At 50.9% G+C, this 23113-nt stretch overlaps 1 protein-coding gene and 1 pseudogene across 5 annotated transcripts; one reads left to right on the top strand and one right to left on the bottom strand.

The window, feature by feature from the left end:
• The first annotated feature begins 3045 nt into the window (after window positions 1-3045).
• On the top strand, window positions 3046-3998 carry LOC102122680 (SIN3-HDAC complex-associated factor pseudogene; annotated as a pseudogene).
• Window positions 3999-11282: 7284 nt separating this feature from the next.
• Window positions 11283-22349, bottom strand: KLHL35 (kelch like family member 35). 5 transcript variants are annotated; one of them, XM_045371292.3, is made up of 7 exons: window positions 22214-22349; window positions 18946-19818; window positions 17634-17818; window positions 15735-15853; window positions 14270-14458; window positions 12591-12779; window positions 11283-11658 (listed from the first exon to the last, which is right to left on the bottom strand). In XM_045371292.3, exons 2-7 carry the CDS (start codon window positions 19815-19817, stop codon window positions 11470-11472), a joined length of 1743 nt encoding a protein of 580 aa, XP_045227227.2. In that variant the 5' UTR covers window position 19818; window positions 22214-22349; the 3' UTR covers window positions 11283-11469. The 5 variants fall into 5 exon arrangements, 2 of the variants coding, with proteins under 2 accessions (XP_045227227.2, XP_015290987.3); XM_015435501.4 differs by having other exon boundaries at window positions 18946-19821; XR_012423529.1 differs by lacking the exon at window positions 17634-17818.
• Between the last annotated feature and the right edge of the window lie 764 nt (window positions 22350-23113).

The raw sequence follows: 23113 nt of genomic DNA on the forward strand, positions 1-23113 counted from the left end.
CACTCCAGCCTGGGTGACACAGCAAGACTCCGTCTCAAAAAAAAAAAAAAATTACATGTGTTCCAAATAATATTTTATTTTATTTTATTTTATTTTATTTTATTTTATTTTTTGAGACGGAGTCTCGCTCTGTCGCCCAGGCTGGAGTGCAGTGGCCAGATCTCAGCTCACTGCAAGCTCCGCCTCCCGGGTTCACGCCATTCTCCTGCCTCAGCCTCCCGAGTAGCTGGGACCACAGGCAACCGCCACCTCGCCCGGCTAATTTTTTGTGTTTTTAGTAGAGACAGGGTTTCGCCGTGTTAGCCAGGATGGTCTCGATCTCCTGACCTTGTGATCCGCCCGTCTCGGCCTCCCAAAGTGCTGGGATTACAGGCTTGAGCCACCGCGCCCGGCCCCCAAATAATATTTTAAAACAAGTTAGTCTATTCATAAACATGGTAAAAATTCTAGAGTACAGAAAAGAACCCCTCTCCCACTGCTGAGCTCACCCTCTGCAGAGGCGCTCTCCACTGTTTCTTGTATATATTTTTTTGAGACGGAGTCTCCCTGTCACCCAGGCAGGAGTGTAGTGGTGTGATCTCAGCTCACCGTAGGCTCCGCCTCCCGGCTTCACACCATTCTGCCTCAGCCTCCTGAGTAGCTGGGACTGCAGGTGCCCGCCACCAGGCCTGGCTAATTTTTTGTATTTTTAGTAGAGATGGGGTTTCACCATATTAGCCAGGATGGTCTCAATCTCCTGACCTTGTGATCTGCCCATCGGCCTTCCAAAGTGCTGTAAAGTGCTGGAATTAACAGGCGTGAGCCACCGCGCCCGGCCTTTCTTGTATATTCTTAAAGAGAGACACTCCATGTATACACAACTGAGTGTGTGTGTATTTTTATCTTTTCCCAGATGCTATTACCTTAAGTATGACAATACTGGCAGCTTAATGCACAATTTGTTCAGAAGCCATTTTAGAAAGAGGCCTGCCCCCTCAGGGTAACCTCATCACAACAGGATTTTAGAGAAGACTGCCACATTGGAGGCAAGAACCCTCTGAGCTGGATGCTGTCCACAGCACGTTAGGTATTGTATCTGCAAGCAAAAGGAGAAACTGGCTAACAAGCAGCACAGAACTTTATTGGAAGGATCTCAGGTAACTCAGAATCTATGAGAAGCCTGGAAAACTCAGCTCTGAAATGAGATCTAGGGAGGCTGACATCAGGGAACACAGCCAAGGTTATGACTGAAAAGCAGTCTGGTCTAGGATGTCATCACCAGACTCTCCCAGTGAATGATTTTTCACCTGTCCCTTTTTCTTTGTGTCACTGTGAGGTTTAAAGTTGTGGGTGAGAGCATCTGATTGGCCAAGCCTGGTGTCTGACCCAGCTGTTGAAAAACATAGCTTTGGCTTCTACAGTGGAAATGAGGCCCAGCCCAGTGCCTTACTCCATGCACTTCTCCCCCAACTAGGTAAGGTGTTGATGCTTTGTGGCATTGTGAAATTGTCCTTGAAACCCACTGGTAGAAATATGGCTATTGGCAACATGGAGACAAGGGCTGACGCCTTTCATTGACTTCTCATCAAAGGTTACTGTTGGCTAGGCGCGGTGGCTCACATCTGTAATCCCAGCACTTCAGGAGGCCGAGGTGGGCGGATCACGAGGTCAGGAAATCGAGACCATCCTGGCTGACAGGGTGAAACCCTTTCTCTACTAAAAATACAAAAAATTAGCCGGGTGTGGTGGTGGGCACCTGTAGTCCCAGCTACTCCAGAGGCTGAAGCAGGAGAATGGCGTGAAGCCAGGAGATGGAGCTTGCAGTGAGCTGAGATGGCCGTCTCAAAAAAAAAAAAAAAAAAAAGGTTACTGTCAGGCTCTGAGGAGTTAGGCTCTAGTCTTGAGGTTTCCTGGCAGCTGGTGACAGACTGGGAGCTGGGAGCTGCTTAACTGATGAGCTTGCCCATCAGTCAAAGAGAACACCTGCTAGTAATGTGAGCTCTTGGGGATAGACCCAAAGGGTGAGCCAGAGTCAGGGATGGAACCACCACCGTTAGCGTAGAGAACCAGGAGAAGCACAATGTATGTGAGAGGACAGTGGATAAAGGGTTTTTTGGGGGTCCACTCCCAGACAGAATCTGGGCTGGCAAGGCTGCTGAAGCCCACAGCGTAATGTGATACTCTGGAGCCTGCTACCTGCATCTGTGACCTCACCCCCAAGGGGAGGTCCAAGAAATTTCAGCCACAGACCCCACCCAGCTCACCACCTCCAGTCAGCCATGCTCCACACTGTTACCTGGGAAATGAAGCAAAGGCTATGAGTATCTCAGTGCTGCTGTGGTGGTGAGGCGAGTGGGAACACCTTCCTCTGCAGTGCTTTTACTAAGGAGACTTGAGATGTGGGGAGAAGCTGAGCATTGCAATCAGAGACCTGGGATCAAATTCTGGCACCAGCACTGATTCATTGAGTGGGTGACCTTGGACCTTTCTGATCCTCAGTTATCTCATAGGGCTGTTGTGGGAATTAAAGGAGATGTAACTATTAATACGTGTTTCTGTGTTTCTTCTCTAGTGTTTATCATCTAGTATATTACCTCTGTTTGGAGACGTTATAACAGCTAAGAGCCCAGCTATGGCGGAGTGTGGTGGCTCACACCAGCACTTTGAGAGGCCTAGGCTGGTGGATCAGTAGAGGCCAGAAGTTCGAAAACAGCCTGGCCAACATGGTGAAACCCCATCTCTACTAAAAATACAAAATTTAGCTGGGCACGGTGGCTCACGCCTGTAATCCAAGCACGTTGGGAGGCCGAGGCAGGTGGATCACGAGGTCAGGAGTTCAAGACCAGCCTGGCCAAGATGGTGAAACCCCATCTCTACTAAAAATACAAAAATTAGCCGGGTGTGGTGGTGGGCGCCTGTAATCCCAGCTACTCGGAAGGCTGAGGCAGGAGAATCTCTTGAACCCGGGAGGCGGAGCTTGTGGTGAGCCGATACTGTGCCACTGCACTCCAGCCTGGGCGACAGAGCGAGACTCCGTCTCAAAAAAAAACAAAAAAAAAGGAAAGCGGAATCTACACCTTCTCGGCCAGCGGTAGCAACTGCAGAACTGCAGGAGACAATCTTTCTAGACAAGGCAGTTGAGGAGGAGGGAGTGCTTGAGGGGGACTGTCCTGGCGTGCACTCCGCACCTCAGGGACGTTATTGAGTGTGGAACGGCTGCTTTTGGAAGACTATTGCCCAGAGGAAAAGATGTTTAGTTTTCACAAGCCAAAGATGTACCGAAGTATAGAGGGCTGCTGTATTTGCAGAGCTAAGTCCTCCAGTTCTCAATTCACTGACAGTAAACACTATGAAAAGGACTTCCAGAGCTGTTTTGGATTGCATGAGACTCGTTCAGGAGACATCTGCAATGCCTGTGTCCTGCTTGTGAAAAGATGGAAGAAGTTGCCAGCAGGATCAAAAAAAAACTGGAATCATGTGGTAGATGTAAGGGCTGGACCCAGTCTAAAGACTACATTGAAACCAAAGAAAGTGAAAACTCTATCTGGGAACAGGATAAAAAGCAACCAGATCAGTAAACTGCAGAAGGAATTTAAACGTCATAATTCTGATGCTCACAGTACCACCTCAAGTGCCTCCCCAGCTGAATCTCCTTGTTACAGTAACCAGTCAGATGACGGCTCAGATACAGAGATGGCTTCTGGTTCTAATAGAACACCAGTTTTTTCCTTTTTAGATCTCACATACTGGAAAAGACAGAAGATATGTTGTGGGATCATCTATAAAGGCCGTTTTGGGAAAGTCCTCATTGACACACATCTCTTCAAGCCTTGCTGCAGCAATAAGAAAGCAGCTGCCGAGAAGCCAGAGGAGCAGGGGCCAGAGCCCCTGCCCATCTCCACTCAGGAGTGGTGACAGGTTTTTATGTAGAAGGGGAACAAAAAAAAAAAAAAAAAATCTAAATTTTGAAAAGACCACAAAGCAACAAACTGACCCTCTGTTTTGTTTTTGGTTTTTTTTTTTTTTTGAGATGGAGTCTTGCTCTTGTTGCCTCGGCTGGAGTGCAGTGGCGTGATCTTAGCTCACTGCAACTTCCGCCTCCCGGGTTCAAGTGATTCTCCTGCCTCAGCCTCCCAAGTAACTGGGTTTATAGGTGCCCACCACCAGACCCAGCTAATTTTTTAGTTTTTGTAGAGATGGGGTTTCACCACGTTGGCGAGGCTGGTCTCAAATGACCCTCCTAGTTTTAACTTGGATATCTGCTATTCTGCCAAAAGACAATTTCTAGAGTAGTTTTGAATGGGTTGATTTCCCCCAGTCCCACAAACTCTGAAGCCAGTGTCTAGCTTACTAAAAAAAGAGTTGTACGTAATATTTAAGATGCTGAGTATTTCATAGGAAAGCTGAATGCTGCTGTAAAGTGCTCTTTAAGTCTTTTTTTTTTTTCTTTTAATCCCCTTCTAATGAATGAAACTAGGGGAATTTCAGGGGACAGAGATGGGATTTGTTGTATGATAAACTGTATGTAGTTTTTAGTCTTTCTGTATTGAGAAGCAGTGGTTGGGGCATTTTTTAAGATGGCTGGCTACTCTTGTTTTCCCTCACGATAATAAATTTGTCATAACTCAGTAACATGGACTTGCCCCTAGAGGTAGTTGTTGATAATTCTGAAATATTAAGGTCTTGCCAAGCTTCTGATGATTCAAACCTGTACTACTGATTATTAAGCAGGACAGATTGAGCTTTCTGTTGCAAATACCTTGGAGGAGAAAGTAATTTCTAAATATACAGAGGTAACTTGACTATATATGTTGCATCCTGTGCCTCCCTTCATATTAATATTTGATAAAGATTTTAATTTATGTAAAACTTCTAAAGCAGAATCAGAAGCTCCTCTTTGGGAAATGGCAGGTCTTTAGGACAGGCGAGACCCCGTATGAATAGTACCAAAGCATTACCGCATGGTAGAGAGCACACTCTATTAAAAATGTTAAGCTATCTGAAAAATAAAATGTGCGAGTCTTCAGGATGGCACAAAACAAAGGTTAATGCTTCTTGGGGCACATTTCTTAGAGGGCTTGTTGAGTGTGTACATATAATTGACTTTTGTTTGTGTTACATGACTTTGATGACCATTGAAAATCTGCACAATTCAGTTTCAGCTCTGGATTACTTCCGTTGACCTTTGTGAAGGTTTTTATCTGTGTAGAATGGGTGTTTGACTTGTTTTAGCCTATTAAGTTTTTATTTTCTTTCACTCTGTATTAAAAGTAAAATTTACTAAAAGAAAAAAAAAAAAATTTAGCCGGGAGTGGTGTGGTGGCATATGCCTGTAATCCCAGCTACTCGGGAGGCTGAGGCATGAGAATTGCTTGAACCCAGGAGGCAGAGGTTGCAGTGAGTCGAGATCGTGCCACTGTACTCCAGCCTGGGTGACAGAGCGATACTTTGTCAAAAAAAAAAAAAGACATCAACACTCATTGTGGAAAATTTGGACAACAAAGGAAAACATGGCTAAGAGAAAAATAAAAAAGAGCCCAGCTCTTCAAGCTGGACAGTTTGGATTCAGCACCAGGTATACAACTTAGCAGTATGGGCCCCAGCACATCAGTTACCTCCCTGTGCCTCCCTTTGGTCATCTGCATGTAGAGTGCTTAACACAATGCCTGACCTATTACAGCAAGTGCCCAATTAGTGCTAGCTGTTACTATTACCACTACTTAAGCATATCCTCTTGGATTTTAATAGCTAAATTCATGATATTGGATTCTCCCCATCCCAACTATATGTACCCTGACCACAGGTGCCATGCTTTCTGCTTCTACTGAAAGGTGGGCATAGCTGGGCAGATAATCATCCCCATTTTACAATGGTGAATTTGGCCTTTTACTGTGTGCCTTGTTCCATTTTCCATCTTGATTATTTCTAATTTTTTTTGTTTGTTTGAGGTGAAGTCTCATTCTGTCACCTAGGCTGGAGTGCAGTGGCATGATCTCGGCTCACTGCAACCTTCGCCTTCTGGGTTCAAGTGATTCTCATGCCTCAGCCTCCCTAGTAGCTGGGATTACAGGTATGCACTAGCACACCTGGCTAATTTTTGTATTTTTAGTAGAGACGGGGTTTCACCATGTTGGCCAGGCTGGTTTCGAACTCCCAACCTCTGGTGATCCGCCCACCTCGGGCTCCCAAAGTGCTGGGATTACAGGCATCCATCTAGTGATTATTTCTGATATCTGATGTTGCTGTGTATAAATGCAGCTGTTGTATTTCAAAGTAGGGCCTGCCAACATGAGACAGGAAAACATTGAAGTATCGTAGAGAGTTAATAGTTTCAACCTCAGAGATTGTTTTTCTTACTGTTCTCCTCAGGGACGTTAGAGTTTGATAATGTTTTATCTACCAAACCATTCTCTCTTTTTTTTTTTGTCCTTATAATACCCAGATTGGTATGACTCTCTGTTATTAACCAAAGCTACATTTATAGCGTAAGCATGACCATGGTGAGAAGATAATTGTTATATGCCCTGAGCTTTCTGTAAACATTTAATCTCCTGACATCCCTTATAGTGGACACATTTCATTACTAACTTCATTTTACAAGTTTAACCCGTGCAGTACATCTTAGGGGGAGTTGTTGATTTTTCTTAGGCTTTAAGAAATATTGGCAGGGTATGGTGGCTCACATCTGTTATCCCAGCACTTTGGGGGGCCAAAACGGGAGAATCCTTTGAGCTCAGGGGTTCAAGATCAACCTGGGCAACATAGCCAGACTCCATCTCTAAAAAAATTTAGGCCGGGCATGGTTGCTCACGCCTGTAATCCCTGTACTTTGGGAGGCTGAGCCAGGCAGATCACGAGGTCAGGAGATTGAGACCATCCTGGCTAACAAGGTGAAACCCTGTCTCTACTAAAAATACAAAAAAAATTAGCTGGGCATGGTGGCGGGCACCTGTAGTCCCAGCTAGTTGGGGGACTGAGGCAGGAGAATGGCGTGAACCCGGGAGGCAGAGGTTACGGTGGGCCGAGATCGCGCCACTGCACTCCAGCCTTGGCGACAGAGCGAGACTCCATCACATACACACACACACAAATTTAAAGACTAGTCAGACTTGGTGGCACATGCCTGTAGTCTCAGCTACTGGGAGGCTGAGGTGGGAGGATCACTTGAGCCTGGGAGGTGAGAAACATTGGCTGGTCTCCTGGCCCCTTCCCAGAGCCACAGCCCCAGGCCCTTGCTTTCTGAGGTGCTGCTTGTCCCAGGGGACTCAACTGCTGATGGTGTGCCCCAGCTGCTGATGGTGTGCCCCAGCTGCAGGATATTGCCACCGGAAAGTACACCTGTAAGGGGATGCTGGGGTCTTGGGAAGGAAGGTGATTGTTAACCTATGGAGATCAGCTTACTGTATGAGCATTGGCCAAAATGACCCTGCTGCCCAGCCTCGGCCCAGATCAAGATCTAGAGGCCAGGAAGGAAGTGGGCCTACCTCCCCACTGTGCCATGCAACTGGTCAGATATAAGAGGTGGAGATACGGGCTCCACCCCTCCAGGACCACCAGCAACCAGGGTGTTTGCAGCCTGGTTTTCCACAAGTCTGCCCCACCCCTAAGGCCACACAGCTGAAGCTTTGGCTCTGCTTTCTTGCTTTCATTCCAGGGATGGGCAGGCTGCCATTGGGCCACCTGCTGCCCCTGGCCCCAGACTCTCTGGGTAGGTGGCCATGTGATCCAGCTGGCAGGACCACCCCACCCATTTCAGTGTCCTAATTCTTACTTTGTTATGCCATTGTGGCAATCTGGTGGTAAATATAACCTTTTGACAGAGTTTTTGAACTGCCTGGAACCCAAGATCCTAAACATTTTTTAACCGTATTTGGGTTATCTTTTATTTTGGTTTTTATCCCCAATGGAGAAAAATCAATATGGATAAAAGTTATTTTAAAATACACGATGAGTGGCAGCAGTGGTGGTAGGGGAAAAAAAGGTTAAAAAATTTTTTTAAATAAAAAATAAAATACAGGATGAAGTGAATTAAAAGATTTGTTTAATGTACTTCAAGGATAATATTTGTGTCTGCAAAATTTGAGAATAAATTGGTCTCGAATTTAAAAAAAAAAATTTAGAATGTCAAGATCCTAACTTCCAATTGGAGAACAAGTAACATGAGTCTGTGGATTGGAATGACTTATGTGATCCCAAACCCTCATTTTCACAAAGAAGTAGATGGAGGCCCAGTAGCTTTGAAATTCAAATGAAGCCATGCCTCTGCTGCCTAGTCCAGTGCTTGTGCTAACCACTCAGCCTGCCCAGGTACAACTGGGTCTCTGTCCACAGAGCAGGGAGTCCACTGTGATGTATGCATCCTGCCCTCACTGGCAGGCCACTGACTACAACTGCAGCCAGCCAATTCTCAACAGCCCTTAGTGTGGTGAGCAGGAGAGCTCGGCGCTTTGAGCCCTCAATTGCCTGGAGAGAAGGTAGAGCTGGCCTTTAATTAAGGACTTTTTTGCTTTTTAGAGGGAGCTTCCGGGGAAGCATAGCACAGCAATAGGGCCACTTTCCTGCCAGAGGGGGTGGGTGCCAAAGGAGGTGGATCTTTTGCTCACTGGTTTACCCTCAACATACCAGGAAGAATAGTCATCCTGATTCACTGTTTGGTTCAGGTTTTTATCACACAGTATTGTGTGATAAGTAACCACTGTTTGGTGGTTACTCTGACTCAGTGTGGTGGCTTATGCCTGTAATTCCAGCACTTTGGGTGGGAGGCCAAGGCGGCTGGATCACCTGAGGTCAGGAGTTCGAGACTAGCCTGACCAACATGGTGAAACCCCGTCTCTACTAAAAATACAAAAATTAGCTAGGCATGGTGGTGTGCACCTGTAATCCCAGCTACTAGGGAGGCCGAGGCAGAAGAATCGCTTGAACCCAGGAGGTGGAGGTTATGGTGAGCTGAGATTGCGCCACTGCACTCCAGCCTGGGCAACAGAGTGAGACTCTTTCTCAAAACAAACAAACAAAAAATGAAAATCTAATATATCCATATGGTAATGAATGTTTCCTTTTATTTTGTTTTTATTTTTATTTTTTATTTTTGAGATCAAGTCTCACTCTTTGCCCAGGCTTGGGTACAGTGACACAACCTAGGCTCACTGCAACCTCCACCTCCTAGGTTCAAACAATTCCTCTGCCTCAGTCTCCCCAGTAGCTGGGACTACAGGCATGCACCACCATGCCCAGCTAATTTCTGTATTTTTAGTAGAGATGAGGTTTTGCCTTGTTAGCCAGGCTAGTCTTGAACTCCTAATCTCAGGTGATGCACCCACCTCGGCCTCCCAAAGTGCTGGGTTTATATTGTTGTTTTATTTTATTTTTTAAATCTTGTTCTTTGGAAGAGCATTAAGAATAGTCATAAAATGACTAGTCTCCATGCTAGGGGAGGCAGCATGGAGAGAGCTGGCTTCAGAGATAGCTGGGCCCAGGTCTGAATCCTGGCTCTGCCGCCACTCTCCAGCCCAATGACTTTAGTCACTTCACCTCACAAGGCTGAGTCTCTGTTTCCTTATTTGTGAGGGGGCAGGTGGGCGGCAATAGTGCCTGCCTTACACTATTACACGATTTGGTGTAGTCAGTGGGAAGCCTTGTTCCAGGCACTGGAGGACACAGGTGAAACTGACACCTTTCCTGCCTCAAGGGCCATCCTATGGGTGTGTCAGGGGACTACACAGGTCACATAAAAGACCTGCCATGTGCCTGGTGATAGAGGAGGGCAACTCTGGGGTTGAGGTTATAAGGTGGGCCTGGGCAGACAAAGCAGGAGAAGGTATGTGCACGAAAGCGCACTGGAGGTATAGTCAGCTTGGGGGAAATGGGGCGCCCTGCCTGGCATGTGGAAAGGGTTCAGTCAGCTATGATGCCCATATGTTTGGGAGGAGTGTGCCCTGGATCTGCCCCTACTTTTTCCCTGGGTGGGCCAGTGATACGGTGCCTTCTTTGCTTTGTCCTGAGCATTCCCCTTGGGGTGGGCACAGGCAGACTCAGTGTCCCCACTCCCCTCCCTCTGCTGCCATTATCAGCTGTGTCCAGATGGTCACAGGCTCCCTAATCTGGGATAATCAGTGGGTCAGAGCTCAGCTGGGACCCGGGCCTTTATGCCTGCTGTGATGGGCCGGCCCCAGCTGGAGAGACCCTGTAGACAGGGCCCTGGGGCTTTGGAAGATGGGGTAGGATGTGGGGCTGGCTCTGTGCTGGAGGGAGATGCAAGAAGCAGATGATCGCTCTTCTTCCAAAGGCAATCCGAGTACAAATGAGGGGGAGCCCGCAGCTGGTGCCTGGCCAGCTCCTCCAGGCCTCACAGCGATACGCACAGAGCCTCACAGAATCTGCCTATTACATCTTTTGTTCCCTTTCTCTCCCTCTCTGAGCTCACCCCTCCCTACCCAGCAGTTTGTTGCTGCCCCTAGAGCCCCAGGCTTATGACATCAGTGGCTTGTGCCCCCATTGACGTTGGACACCTAACAGGTTCAGGTGCAGAGCCAGGGTGACTGACTTCTCAGGGGCCCATGGCTATGGTGCCCCCACCCTGGGCCTGCAGTTTGCTGTGAGCCTCCACTCCGTGGTTGTTCAGGGATCCATAACTGTTGTTTTGTTTCAGCCTCTTCCCTGAATGGGGTGGGGGGGCCTGCTTGTCTCCGGCTCCTAGCAGTGAGTGCTGATAATCTCAAATTTAAGGATGGTAACTTCGTCTCGGAGGAGCGTGGGAAAGGATGTGTTTAGGAACAGACACAGGCCTACAGAGTTGTTTGTAACCATCTCTTTCTAAGTGGTGGGAAACAGACATTTTATTATTCTTTAACTGTTTATATATATAGTGTGTTTTTTATGCATGAAATATAGTTTTTTAAAATGCTCACACTACTATTTTGAAAGTAAATGAGGTAATGTATGTGTCAAAACCTAATACCCAAAGCGATCATAGTAAGAGGTGGGGCCTTTGGGAAGGCATTAAATTGCTTAGGGAATGAGGGTGGAACCCTCATGAATGGGATTAGAGCCTTATAGAAGAGGTCGGAAGGAGCTGCCTGGCCTCCCTCTCACATGTGGAGACTCAGCAAGAAAATATTATTTAGGAAGCAGAGAGCCCTCACCAAACACCAGATCTGCTGGCCACTTGATCTTGCACTTCCCAGCCTTGAGAAGTATGACAGACAAATTTCTGTTGTCTATAAATCACCCAGTCTAAGGTGTTTTGTGATAATAGCCCAAACAGATATAAAAGTGCTTCATCAAGAGTAAACACAGGGAGCAAATATTGGACATTCCATCTCAGTCAGGGCAGACTGCAGCTGGAACACAGACCCAACAAGGTTTTATTTCTACAAGAAAAGAGACCGTTAAGTGAAGGGCTGTTTGTGTGGAGGTGCCACGAGGGAGCAGAGTGTGCGCCTGAGCTCCGCGTGCCTCTCCGCCTCCTGGCTCAGGCTGTCCAAATCTGAGTCACCTGCCCAAGCTCTGGATGATGGTGACACAGCCGTGGGAGCTGGTGCAGCGCTGCAGGGATGGCTGGGCCTCCACCTGCCCACTGCTGGGGTCAAAGGTGAAGACCTTATCGGTGCTTTCTCCGTGATCATCCCGCCCACCAAGGATGTGGACCTTCCCGTCACACACAGTGACTCCACAGCTTTCCTGAGTGGACAAACAGAAAGACAATTAACTATCAGGTTCAGCCTGGGGCTCCTTCTGTCCCTGCCTGGCCAGGCCAGATAATAGGACCTTGACCCACAGACTGTGAACAGGCAATCTGGATTGTAGAGAGGCAGGAAACTGGATGGATCTGAGTTCCAGCTCTAGCTTGATCCTTATTCAGTGAATGGCCTTAGGCAAGTCGCTTAACCTCTCTGGACCTCAGTTTCCTCATCTGCAAAGGGAGAAGAACCAGAGTGCCTTCTTCACAGGGTTCCCTTAACAGTTAATGGAAGTTAAGCATGTAAAGCATTTTATATAGAGCCTGGAATATGGTAAGCACGCCAATAACAATAATCTCGACTGCCGCCATCTTAGAATCGCAGACTCAGGGAAACCTGAATTCTCACCACTTAAGGTCACCAAAGGTCAGAACTGGCAGAGACCACCAGTCCAACCATACCTGTGTAATCTCTGGAGTTTCAGGGGATGGAGACGAAGGTAGGGGAGGCAAGGAACTGCAGGGGCCAGAGCTTCCAAGACTTGGGCCTCCCTGCTGTGATATCACTAGAGCAGAACTTAGCAACTCCCTTCCCCACCTCTTACCCCATGATTGGTTACTAGCAGTGGCCTTCAGGGCAGGAGAGACCACAGGGTCATTTGGACCAAATCCCCACTCAAAGCTATAGCACTTGGGACTGCAGGGTTCTAGACTCTGCCTTAACAGGGCCTAGTTGGCCTGGGCCAGGTGCTGAACCTCTCTAAGGCCAGTCTTCTCATCTGTGAAATGCATGGTTCACTATCACTGTGAGGACAAAGCTAGAGAGCGATGTATAATAAAACCACCTAGCGTGGAGTCACACAAGATTCACAAGCTCCAAGATCCAGAGCCTTAGAAGTGGGTTCCGCTCTCCTGCCTTGAAGCCTCCACTTACCACAGGACTGGGGAGGACAGCTGCCTCCCCCCACACATCTGTGCCTGGATCATAGGTGAAGATTTTGCTCATGAGACCCCCCATGACATAGATGGTGTCCTCAAAGGAGATGGCCTCGAGACACCGCTGTGAGAAGGGTGCTGGTGACCGCAGGCTCCACTGGTCCTCCTTGGGGTCAAAGCACTGCACCTGAGGGGCAAGAGGAGCAGCGGTGATGAAGACTCACTGCCCCATCCCAAATGCCCCACTGCCCACATGCTGCCACCTGTCTCCCTGGGGGCACTCATTCAAAACGATGACACCTGGCCCGAGCAAGCATCTGGGAGGGAGGGGGAGATCCACTGTCCCTGTCCTCAAGGGCTCTTCATCTAGTTATATGTTCTGTCCTCTGCTTCTGGACTTCCTTTGTCAAAAGCCTCCCCATCTTTTAAGGTCCTGCTCAAATGCCACCCCATCCTTAAAGGCTTCCCTGGTGTTCCCCCTCCCCACCCCCCAAAACACACACACAGGAACAGTCTCTCCTTTGATGGAGAACACAGTTGCCTCATGTAAGATTAATCATAGAGCACATCATACCGAGCGAGAAGAGGTACCGTCTGCTTTAGGGTTATAGAGGGTTCTCATAGCAGACCCCCCATAGGGATGTGTTCCTGGCTGCATACACTGTCAACTCACTTTTTCCCTGGTGCTCTCAGGTCATACAATTCCAGCTGAGGTGTCTTGCAGCCCTATTTCTACAGCTGTCCACATGCCCATGGGTGTTTCTGATGCCTTTAACAGTTTCTGTACTTAGCTGCCTGCTCACCTCACTCTCTGTTTCCTCAACTGTTTCCTTGGAGACCCCCACCTTCCACCACAGCAGCCTATAACAAATCAGTGCTGCATGGATGGTGTTAAATGGGGCCTCCTACCATGAGTGCCCATCACTCAGCTCCAGGAGGGTTTGCTGAAAGAATGTGGTCAGGGAATAAGGAAGGGTGGGCACCCAAATTTGGGAAAGAGTCAAGTCCCAGGACCACAGGCTTATGAGGCCATCAGGGGAGGGAAAGAACTGCTATGATAAATATTTTTATTTGCAAAAAGCCTAAATGTCCAATAAAAGATGAGTAGACTCTAGTTCATCCACCAAGTGGAATAGTACAGGCATTGAAATGATGGCTGTAAAGTTGCTAATCACGTGGAAAGTGCTTATACCTAAATTAGAATAAAATGCAGAATGCAAAATTCTAACAGTGAGAAAACAGAACTATAAGAAAAACAAAAATCAATTCAGTGGAAGCCTGTAAGGCAATGCACCAAAATATAAATAGCCTCTCTGCCTGGATGGTGGGATTATGGGTTTTTTTTTCTATTTTTCTGTTTTCTAAATTTTCAGTAATGTATTATTTTTGGAATGTAACAAAAGCATTTTAACTATCTTGCCCTCAATTTTTAAAATGTATGAAACTTATGTGGTGCCAGCCCATACATTTGAGTCCCAGTGTGCTGCTGACCCACTGTGACCTTGGGGTCATTTTTATGCTCATTTCCTTCCCTGAAACATGGAGGTGACTGGTCTGGGCTGTTGATGGGATTAAGTGAAGAAATAGACAAGGGCACGGAAACGCCCAGCTCTCCGCCTGGCACACAGTGGTCGCCGCAGCCTTCAACGCCCTCTTGCGCCCGAGGCCCACGCCCACCTTGTCCGTGTTGACACCGCCCTGCCTGGCGCCCCCGATCACGAAGAGCTGGCCCGCGCAGGATGCCACCGCCGCTGAGCTCACGGCCTCCGGGAGGGGCGCAGCGGCCGACCAGGTGTTGGAGAAGGGGTCATAGCGCTCCACGCTGTGCAAGCGCCTCAGGCCGTCGAAACCACCCACTGCGAACAGCTGCAAGTGAGGACATGGGCCGGGGGGCTGGGTGTCAGGGCCTTAGGCCCCTTGGCCTCACCGCTTCAGTTTTACAGTCTTTGAGCTGCAAATTTTCCCTGTCCCCAACCCAGCTTCAAGACCAAACTGACCCCAGAGCCCAGTGCTGCCACCACCTGGGCGGCCTCCACCCAGTTGCTGTACCTCCCTGAGCTGGTTTCCTCTCATTTAGGGGGGATAATGCGACCTGTCTTTAGGATGGGTACTGAATGCGGGTTACAGCTGTAAAACACCTGGCACCAAGCTGATGCTTAATAATAATAGCTAGGCCGGGCGCGGTGGCTCACACCTGTAATCCCAGCACTTTGGGAGGCTGAGGTGGGTGGATCACGGGTCAGGAGATCGAGACCATCCTGGCTAACTCGGTGAAACCCCGTCTCTACCAAAAATACAAGAAAAATTAGCCGGCCTGGTGGCGGGTGCCTGTAGTCCTAGCTACTCTGAAGGCTGAGGCAGAAGAGTGGCATGAACCTGGGAGGCGGAGCTTGCAGTGAGCCAAGATTGCACCACTGCATTCCAGCCTGGGCCACAGAGAGAGACTCCGTCTCAGAAAAAATTAAAAAAAAAAAAAAAATAATAGCTATATAGCTAGTTTTGAGACTTTACCACCCCACTTAATTGATTCTAAGAAGCATTTTTGTTTCTGAATTCGGGATGTAGCTTACAAAGACAGTTGAGAGATTCTTTTTTTTTGATACGGAGTCTCGTCTCCCAGGCTGGAGTGCAGTAGCATGATCTCGGCTCACTGCAAGCTCTGCCTTCTGGGTTCACGCCATTCTCCTGCCTCAGCCTCCTGAGTAGCTGGGACTACAGGCACCTGCCACCACGCCCGGCTAATTTTTTGTAGTTTTAGTACAGACGGGGTTTCACCGTGTTAGCCAGGATGGTCTCGATCTCCTGACCCGTGATCCGCCCACCTCAGCCTCCCAAAGTGCTGGGATTACAGGTGTGAGCCACCGTGCCCGGCCGACAGATTCTTTTAGTCTTGAGTGGCACAATCAAGATTCAAACCTAGATTGTATGGCCCCAGAGCCCACACCCTTGACCATCAGGCTGTTACTATTACAGTAATTGCTATTATTATTAACATCAGCCATTATTATGTTACCTTGGACAAGTCTCTTTTTTGGGGGGCCTCAGACCCCTTCTTACAAAGAGGGTTTTAGATAACCTCCCTCCAGGACATCCATAGATCTGTACCTTGGGTCCCAGGGCAGCCGCTGCAGCTTGTGCCTACCTGCCCCTGCACAACTGCCATCTTGTGCCTCCACCTGCCCTTGTGCAGAGAGGCTACCTTGATCCAGGTGTGCAGATGGGAGCTAAACATCCACACATCATGACTGTTGATGTGGCCTCCTAGGGAGAGAGAAGCAGCTGTTGCCCACAGGCTCTCTTGCTATCCCAAGTACCCGCAAAGAGCTAGAAACTAGGGCCCCCAGATCCAAAGGAAAGGTTAAGGGAAGGCAGCAAGAGGACTTCTTGAGCTGATGTAAGACTCTGGGCCTGTGACCCAGACAGTGTGCTTTGAATAAGTGGTGAGAATGTCTTGAGTTATGACCCTTGAGGGGAGAAGCCTGACAGATTCAGGAAGAAGTGGCTGGTTTTCACTGGGCGCCTTATGGTGGTGCTGGTGGTGTGCCAGGCTCTGTGCTCAGGGAAGCAAAGAGGGGGCCGCTGTACGAAAGGTAAGAGTACAAAGGGTACCCAAGGCAAGCATCTGGAATGTACTAGGGACCCAGGAAAAGCAGAGTCAGCTGCACTAGGAGCCAGGAGGGGTAGAGGGTGACCCAATAACCCTCCCTCCCACCTTCACCCGCACAATTTCATTTCTGATCTCATCCCTCCATGAGGTGTTGGGAATATTACACCCAGTTTACATATAAGAAACTCAGATGAGGCTTAGAGACCAACAATGACCTGCTGAAGACTACATGGCCCAGCACTGGTGCTGCTGGAGGACATGGTATGCCCTATGGGGCCAGGCACTGGGGACGCAGGATGTGGGCTCTCCCTTCCCATGTCTGGCCACCCTGGGGATCTCGGCCGGGGATTCACCTCTCAATGGGAGCCTCTTTGGGGACAACCCTAACTGCACCCTTCAGCCTGAGCCTGTGACCAGAGCCACATCTGTTTGGTAGCCCCCATCTTTGTTTATTCCTAGTGGCACCCAACAGAGGCCCCACATGTTGCTCAGAACCATCAATGGCCTTGGATAAATTGTCCAGTGGTAATCTGTGGCCTGGATGATCTGTGAGGCCTCCCTGGCTTATTCTCCTGCTCCTTACCCTTTGCAGGCACCCATAGTTCTTTACAACGTTAAGGTCAATCCACCTAGCCCCAGACTCAAAGCCTCCGTGATCTGACTCCTGCCTCACCTGTGTTACTCAACCTGCACTTCAGAGCCCTGAGTCCCCAGTGTTCCTTTCTGCATGTCCCTGCCCTTGTGCCTTTGCCTATACTGTTCCCTCCAACTTTCAAGGTCCAACTGAAAAATCATCTCTTCTATGAACCCTGGCTAGATTCCCTGAGTGGCATTCCAGATCATCTGGGGACTCTGAGAATTCCGATCACATTCTGCCTGGCGGTAAAACTGAAGTCTCTCTCTCCTCTCCAGGACACTCCAGGGGAGCAAAGACTGTTTTATGCTTCTCTGAGTCTTCAAGGGCCTGAGCCTCAGGGAGGACACAGTTTGTTGCTATCAAACAGATGTGTGTTCCTCCTAGCTTTGCCATTTTTGAGACAATGGGGGAAATTCTGAGCCTCTCTGATCCTTTCTTATCTGTAAAACAGCATTGTAGGGGGATTTAATGATAACGAATGTAAGCTTCTTAGCATAATAATGTTCGGCACATAGTAGGCTAGATGAAGTGATTATTAATACTAATACGAATTGAATTCCCTAGGAAACCTGCTCAGAACAAAAAGTAATCATATGAATTGAAGTTAACATTGCTGAATAACTGGGCGGGGGGAGGGGGTCACACCCGTAGTTAGCTCTGCTCACTCCAGCCAATAACTGGAGGTTATCAGAAAACATCCCACCCCCCTCTCCCAATTGGAGGAAAAAGCAAAGGGGGCGGAACGCGGAGGCTATTAGCCAATCCCGTGTGAGCTACCGTTGCGGCTCCGCCCTCACCGGAGACGTAGACGTCATTGCGGAGAGCACAGGCGGCGAATTCTGAGCGAGTGTAGCCGGGCAGGCTGGGCAGTGGGGTCCACCGCTGGCTCTCTGGGTGGTAGGCATCGGCGAAGGGCAGCTTCAGGAGACCTTTGCGGTCGCAACCGCCGATGACTACGATCACTTCAGCTAGGTCCATGAATCTGGCGTGCGGATAAGCCCACTGCCTGTTGGGCCGCACCCAAGTTCGGCCCTCTCTTACCCTCTCGTCCCTTTCATGAGCTTTTGCCATCACCCCCGCCCACCCGACCCCCCGGCCCCACTCCCGCTAGACTCTGCCCCTTCCAACTTTCCCTGTGGGTATTGGGAAGAGAATCGCTCATTCTTACCGCATTCTGCTGACCTCTAAACTACAGAAAAAAAAAAAACCAAAATCTTTACAGAGCCCTTGCCCTCACCTAGAAAAATAACCTCGTTTAATCCGTATGGCAATTATATTAGTAGGGATTATTACCGCTTTCACACGGAGGAAACTGAGGCTCACATACCATGGCGTGCTCAAAGTCATGCAGCCATTAAGCGTCATGACGAGCTGGAATTCAAGCCCAGGTTTGTCTGTCGCTAACTCATCTTCAACACTCTTTTCTCACCTCCAACCGCTGATTCTGCTGCCTCCCTCCTCCTATGACATCCCCTTATCCCTAATTCCATTAAGCCGGATAACTCGCCCTTTCAGCCAATCATTCTTTCCTCTCATTGACGCCTCAAGCATCTGACCCCACCAGAATCACCATACCCTTTAGCCACCGGTTTTCTAATTCCTTTGGCACATATTTGAGGATCTCTGTCCCAGGCCCTGTGCTTAGTGTTAGAGATAGTGTAGTCTCTGGGGGCATGATTAAGGGCTACTCTGCTCAGAGCCTCTCAGTCTGGCTTTCCAGGGGTGGGGCAGTCCGCTTTCACCCTTTCCCCATGCTCCTGCCTATTTCTATCCCTCATTAGACTGCGAGCTCCCAGAGGGCAAACTGTTTTCAAATCACTTCCACACCCAGGCACCCTGCACAGAACTTGCGTAGAGTAGTAAGTACTCGGAATTACGGTTGCATGGGCGAAAGAAACAGTGTGCGCAGGGGTGGGGTCTCTGCATCTCCCTCACTGGCTTGTTAACTCTTCAAGGGCAGAATTATGGGCACCGAGCCTCTAAAATGTTTAACGAATGTCTGTCTGCATATCATCAAGAGGCAGTACTAAAGGATGATGAAGGAATGAATGGGCGGTGGAAGAAGGTGAGAAGAACGGAGGGCGGGAGGCTAGGGGACGGCGGCCGTACCTCCGCGGCCGGGTCCTCAGCGCACCGGCCTCGCGGCCCAGGATGAAGCAGGCGCGGGCCTCCAGCAGCAGCGGGCGGCACTCGCCGCAGGCCTGCAGCAGCTCGTCCGCCTCCACCTTCTCCAGGAAGTAGGCAGGCGACAGTAGCGGCAGGCGCACGTGCTCCAGCAGGCTTCGCAGCTGCCCGCGGCGGGCCGGCGCGTCGTGGCGCACCCAGCGCATGGCCGCCTCAAACACGGCCTCCTCGCGCGCCACGCCCAGCGCAGGGTCCGCCAGCAGCGCCGCCACCTCGTCGGGCGCCAGCTCCAGGAAGTCGGCGTGGCGCGCCACCTCGGCGAAGGCCTGGCGCAGGACGCGGCCGCAGCGCTCGGCCAGCGGAGCCAGCGAGAAGGCGACGGCCACGCGGCGCAGCGCTAGGCTGTTGGCGGCGCGCAGGCTGCCCTCGAGGAAGCGCACGCAGGCCTCACGCAGGCCCGCCACGCCCAGCCGCTCCGCCAGCGCTAGCACTGCCGCCGCCTCGTCCTCCTCGCGCAGCCGCACGCCCGCTCCGTACACGTAGTCGAGCACCACGGCCAGCGCCGCCGCCGCCCCGGCCGGGCTTGTGCCTGGCGCCTCGGCAGCCACCGGCACCACTGCCGGGCCGCGCTCGGGCCGCCCGGCCGCGAACAAGTTGTGGAAGTAGGCGCTGGCCGCGCTGAGCGCCGCGCGGTGGCATGGAAAGTCGCGGCCGCCGGCGCGCAGCACCACGTCGGTGAGGGTACCGCTCCGCCGGTACGTGTTCAGGGTCTGCAGCACGCGCTGCGCGTGGCACTGGCCCGCGCACGGCGCCTCGCAGCCCGGCTCCGACTCCTCCGGCCCAGGGCCTTGCCGCATCCTGCTGGGGAGAGAACACAAACAGCATCGGGGAAGTCACCTGGCTGCGCCTGGGAGAGGCGACCGCCCTCATCCGTTTATTTCCTCCCTTGACCACTTGTTAAGCGACTGTCCCCTCCGTTCAGGTTCCTTATGGCTACAGTGCCTCAGCCCCGCCTCACCAGCACGACATTCTGCCCTGCCTACCCACTCAGACACTCAGTGCCCCTTTCGGTTCTTCAAACTCGCTGAGCGTTTTCCTATCGATATCTGCAGAAGACAGATGGCACGCTCTCAAATAGGATAATCGGAGGAGGGTCTAATAAAGGAACTATTTTCAACAGCGGAGTCGGCGTTAGGGACTGCGGCGGGAGGAGGGCTGTTCCCCGGGCTACTAACAGCAAGGCACCTTGGCCGCCCCGGGGTCTGAAGCGGGGGAGCAGGGAAGTTACTGGAACCTGGAAATGTATCTGTGTAAGGAGGGTCCCGTGACAGGAGTTGAAGCCCTGGGTCAAGGGACTAAGGCCGCCCCACAGAGACCCAGTGTGTGCGTGTGCAGGAGAGAAGGTACAATAACTCGACTGTCCTCTGCTCAATCCTGCCTGTCTCCTGCCGATCTCCGGTAGGTGCTGAGCACTGACCACACCCTGAGCACTCCCCTGATAGACAGCATCATACACACAGCATTCGCGCAAACAGATTCGACAAGTATTTATTGGGAGCCTTTTCTGTGCCAGGCAGTGAGCAAGACAACCATAGTTTCAGTGTGCCCGGAGGTCACAGTCTGGCGGCGGTGCCATGGGGAGGCACCGGGTGTTAGGGGAGTTCATAGAAGGGGCGCTGGACCCAGGTGGAGGGGAGTCAGGGAGGGCGTCCTTGAGGGGAACCTTCCAGCTGAGAAGGATGGGCGAATTCTCAGAGGGTGAAAGGTTAGAGCCCAGGCTGAGGGAAGCTGGCCCTCTCTCTAGTGAGTTCTCTTGGTGTTCTCCAGGTAGCACCGTCTGGAAGTGGAAAGAACTCTAGGGACAAACTAACCCAGTCCCTGCCACTGGCTCACGGTGTGGCCGGGGGCAAGTCACTCCTCTCACCTGCCGGTCCTGGCCTCAGTTATCTCATCTGAAATGGGATCCCTACCTCACAGGGCTGTGGCTTCATGACTATTACATGGGCTTTATGAAAAGTGCTGGTACACAGTACGAGCTACATGGGTGTTTCCCTGTATTGTTTTTACTCGAGAGGAAGGGAGGACACTGTGTGTGCCAGTTACTTTTATAGACATAATTTAATTTCATCCTCACAACCTGAGAAGTTTCTTTAGCCCACCCCTGCCCCTTTAGTTTGTCATAAGGGAAACAAGCACACACAGGACACCTGCCCTTCAGAGGTTTGCGGCGAGGCTCAGCAGAGGGGTGTTTGTGAAGGCGCTCTGCAGACTGAGGGGCTGGGCCATGCTGGTTATGATTTGGCCATTATGAACACACAGCCTCTGCTTGCACACCTCCAGGGACAGGGAGTTCCCTCCTTTCCATCAGCTTACTCTAGGGGGCTCAGGTCCACCCTCTGCGCCCTGCCTCTCCTTCCATCCTCCTGCTCCCAGCTGCTCTGCTGCTTCTGGAGGTCAGATCCTGCCCAGCGTTAGTCTGGCTTTCATGCCCTGGTCATTCCGGGCCATGGATCCCCTGGTCAGCATCGTGAGAAATGAACTCCCTGGTGGGCAAGAAAGTTAACTACTTTTGCCCAAGTGGAGAGACTGGATCCTGAATCCACCTGGCTCCAGGGTTTGCATGCCACACTTGCCAGGGTGGGGGTGTGTCCCAAGGAGCAGCCAGGAGGTGGAAGGAAGTGAGACCAGTCATCACAGCACGCTGCAACCAGTCTGTCCTCCACTAGCCCACAAAGCAACTACACTCTGAGTTGAAACCCAAGAGGGCCGGTCTGATTAGCATAAGGATGGACTTCTTGCAAAGGTGTCCCACAGCACAAGCAGCTCCCTGGGGGAGAAAGAGTTCCCTCCTAGGAAGTGTGTCAGTACTTTTTCATTTTACTGTCTACTGCACTGGGCGCTCTGGACACACAGTGACATCAGATCCAGCATTCACTCTGGGATCCCCAGTCTGGGGGCCGAAGGACACCCAGTTGGAACACGGAAGGTAAAAATTCCCAGGTAGGGCTCAATGAGTATCCTCCCTTCTCGGCTGAGTCTAGGCACTTCAAGCCATGGGTCATGATGCAGACTGAAGGGCCCAGCCTGTAGAAGCTGACTCGAACATGCCACCATCACTCTTTTTTACACCCACATCCACTTGAAGCCATTACCCAAGCACCTCCTCCGCATCCTCCCCATCTCAGACTTGTGGACACCACGCAGCTGGGGCAGCCCTGCAGCCTAAGCCTTGCCCCATGCACCTGGCGCTTACCTGGCCACACCCTCTCCCAAGTGCTCCGCAGCTGCTGCTCTCACAGGTATCACTCCCGTCTGTGCCTGCTGCCCGCACCCCTGGCAGCCCAAGCTCCAATGTTCGTGCTGCTCTGCCAGACCCCCGTTCGCTGTTTGCTCGGGCTCAGCTGCGGGAGGACAAAGGGGCTGGACGCCAGGAGGGAGGGGGAGGGAGAGGAAGGGAGAAGCGAGTGGGGAGGGGATGCTGGGCTTTTGTTCTACTCTTGGACTAGCCCTGGGAGGGAGGGAAAGAAAGAAGGGGCGTCAGAGTGGATTGACTGTGTGCAACTCCAGGGTTTGGATTTGGATTCGTGCCTGGGGTTGGGGGTGACCTGGTGCTGGCCTTGTCCCTGATTGAGGACAAGGGTTTGAAGATGTATGGTGCTGGAGTTGGGGTGTGGGAGGGGTGTCATCGTGCAGTTGTGGGCATGTAGGTTCCAGGGTGACTATGCGTGATTGTGGAAGTACATGGAATGCAGTGACTGTGTAGCACTGGGCTGCGTGTGGACATGTGGCTGTGTGACCATGTAGATGCCAATGTGACTAAGCATGTGTGGGGCAGGGGGCACAGTGGCTCTGAGTCTCACTCCCTTGAGCCCAGGGAGAGGCAGGAGCTGACCTCTGCCCCAAGAAGAGGAGCACTTGCCAGACATTCAGTAGCAGGGGCAGGAGGGCCGCTCCTCGAGGCTACTGTGGGGGCCCAGTGGAGCTTCCAACATTTGCATGCCAGAATCTCCTAGACCCCAAGAATTCTATCCAGAAGATTCCTGTTTGGAAGACACACGTCCCTTGGCTCCCAGGAAGCATGGAGTTAATTTGATGCAGGCTGGAGCTGGGGCTCAGCTTCCCCCTTTTCCCTCAGGACACACCCATGACCGGG

This window comes from Macaca fascicularis, chromosome 14 (genome assembly GCF_037993035.2).
Source record: "Macaca fascicularis isolate 582-1 chromosome 14, T2T-MFA8v1.1".
NCBI lineage: Eukaryota > Metazoa > Chordata > Mammalia > Primates > Cercopithecidae > Macaca > Macaca fascicularis.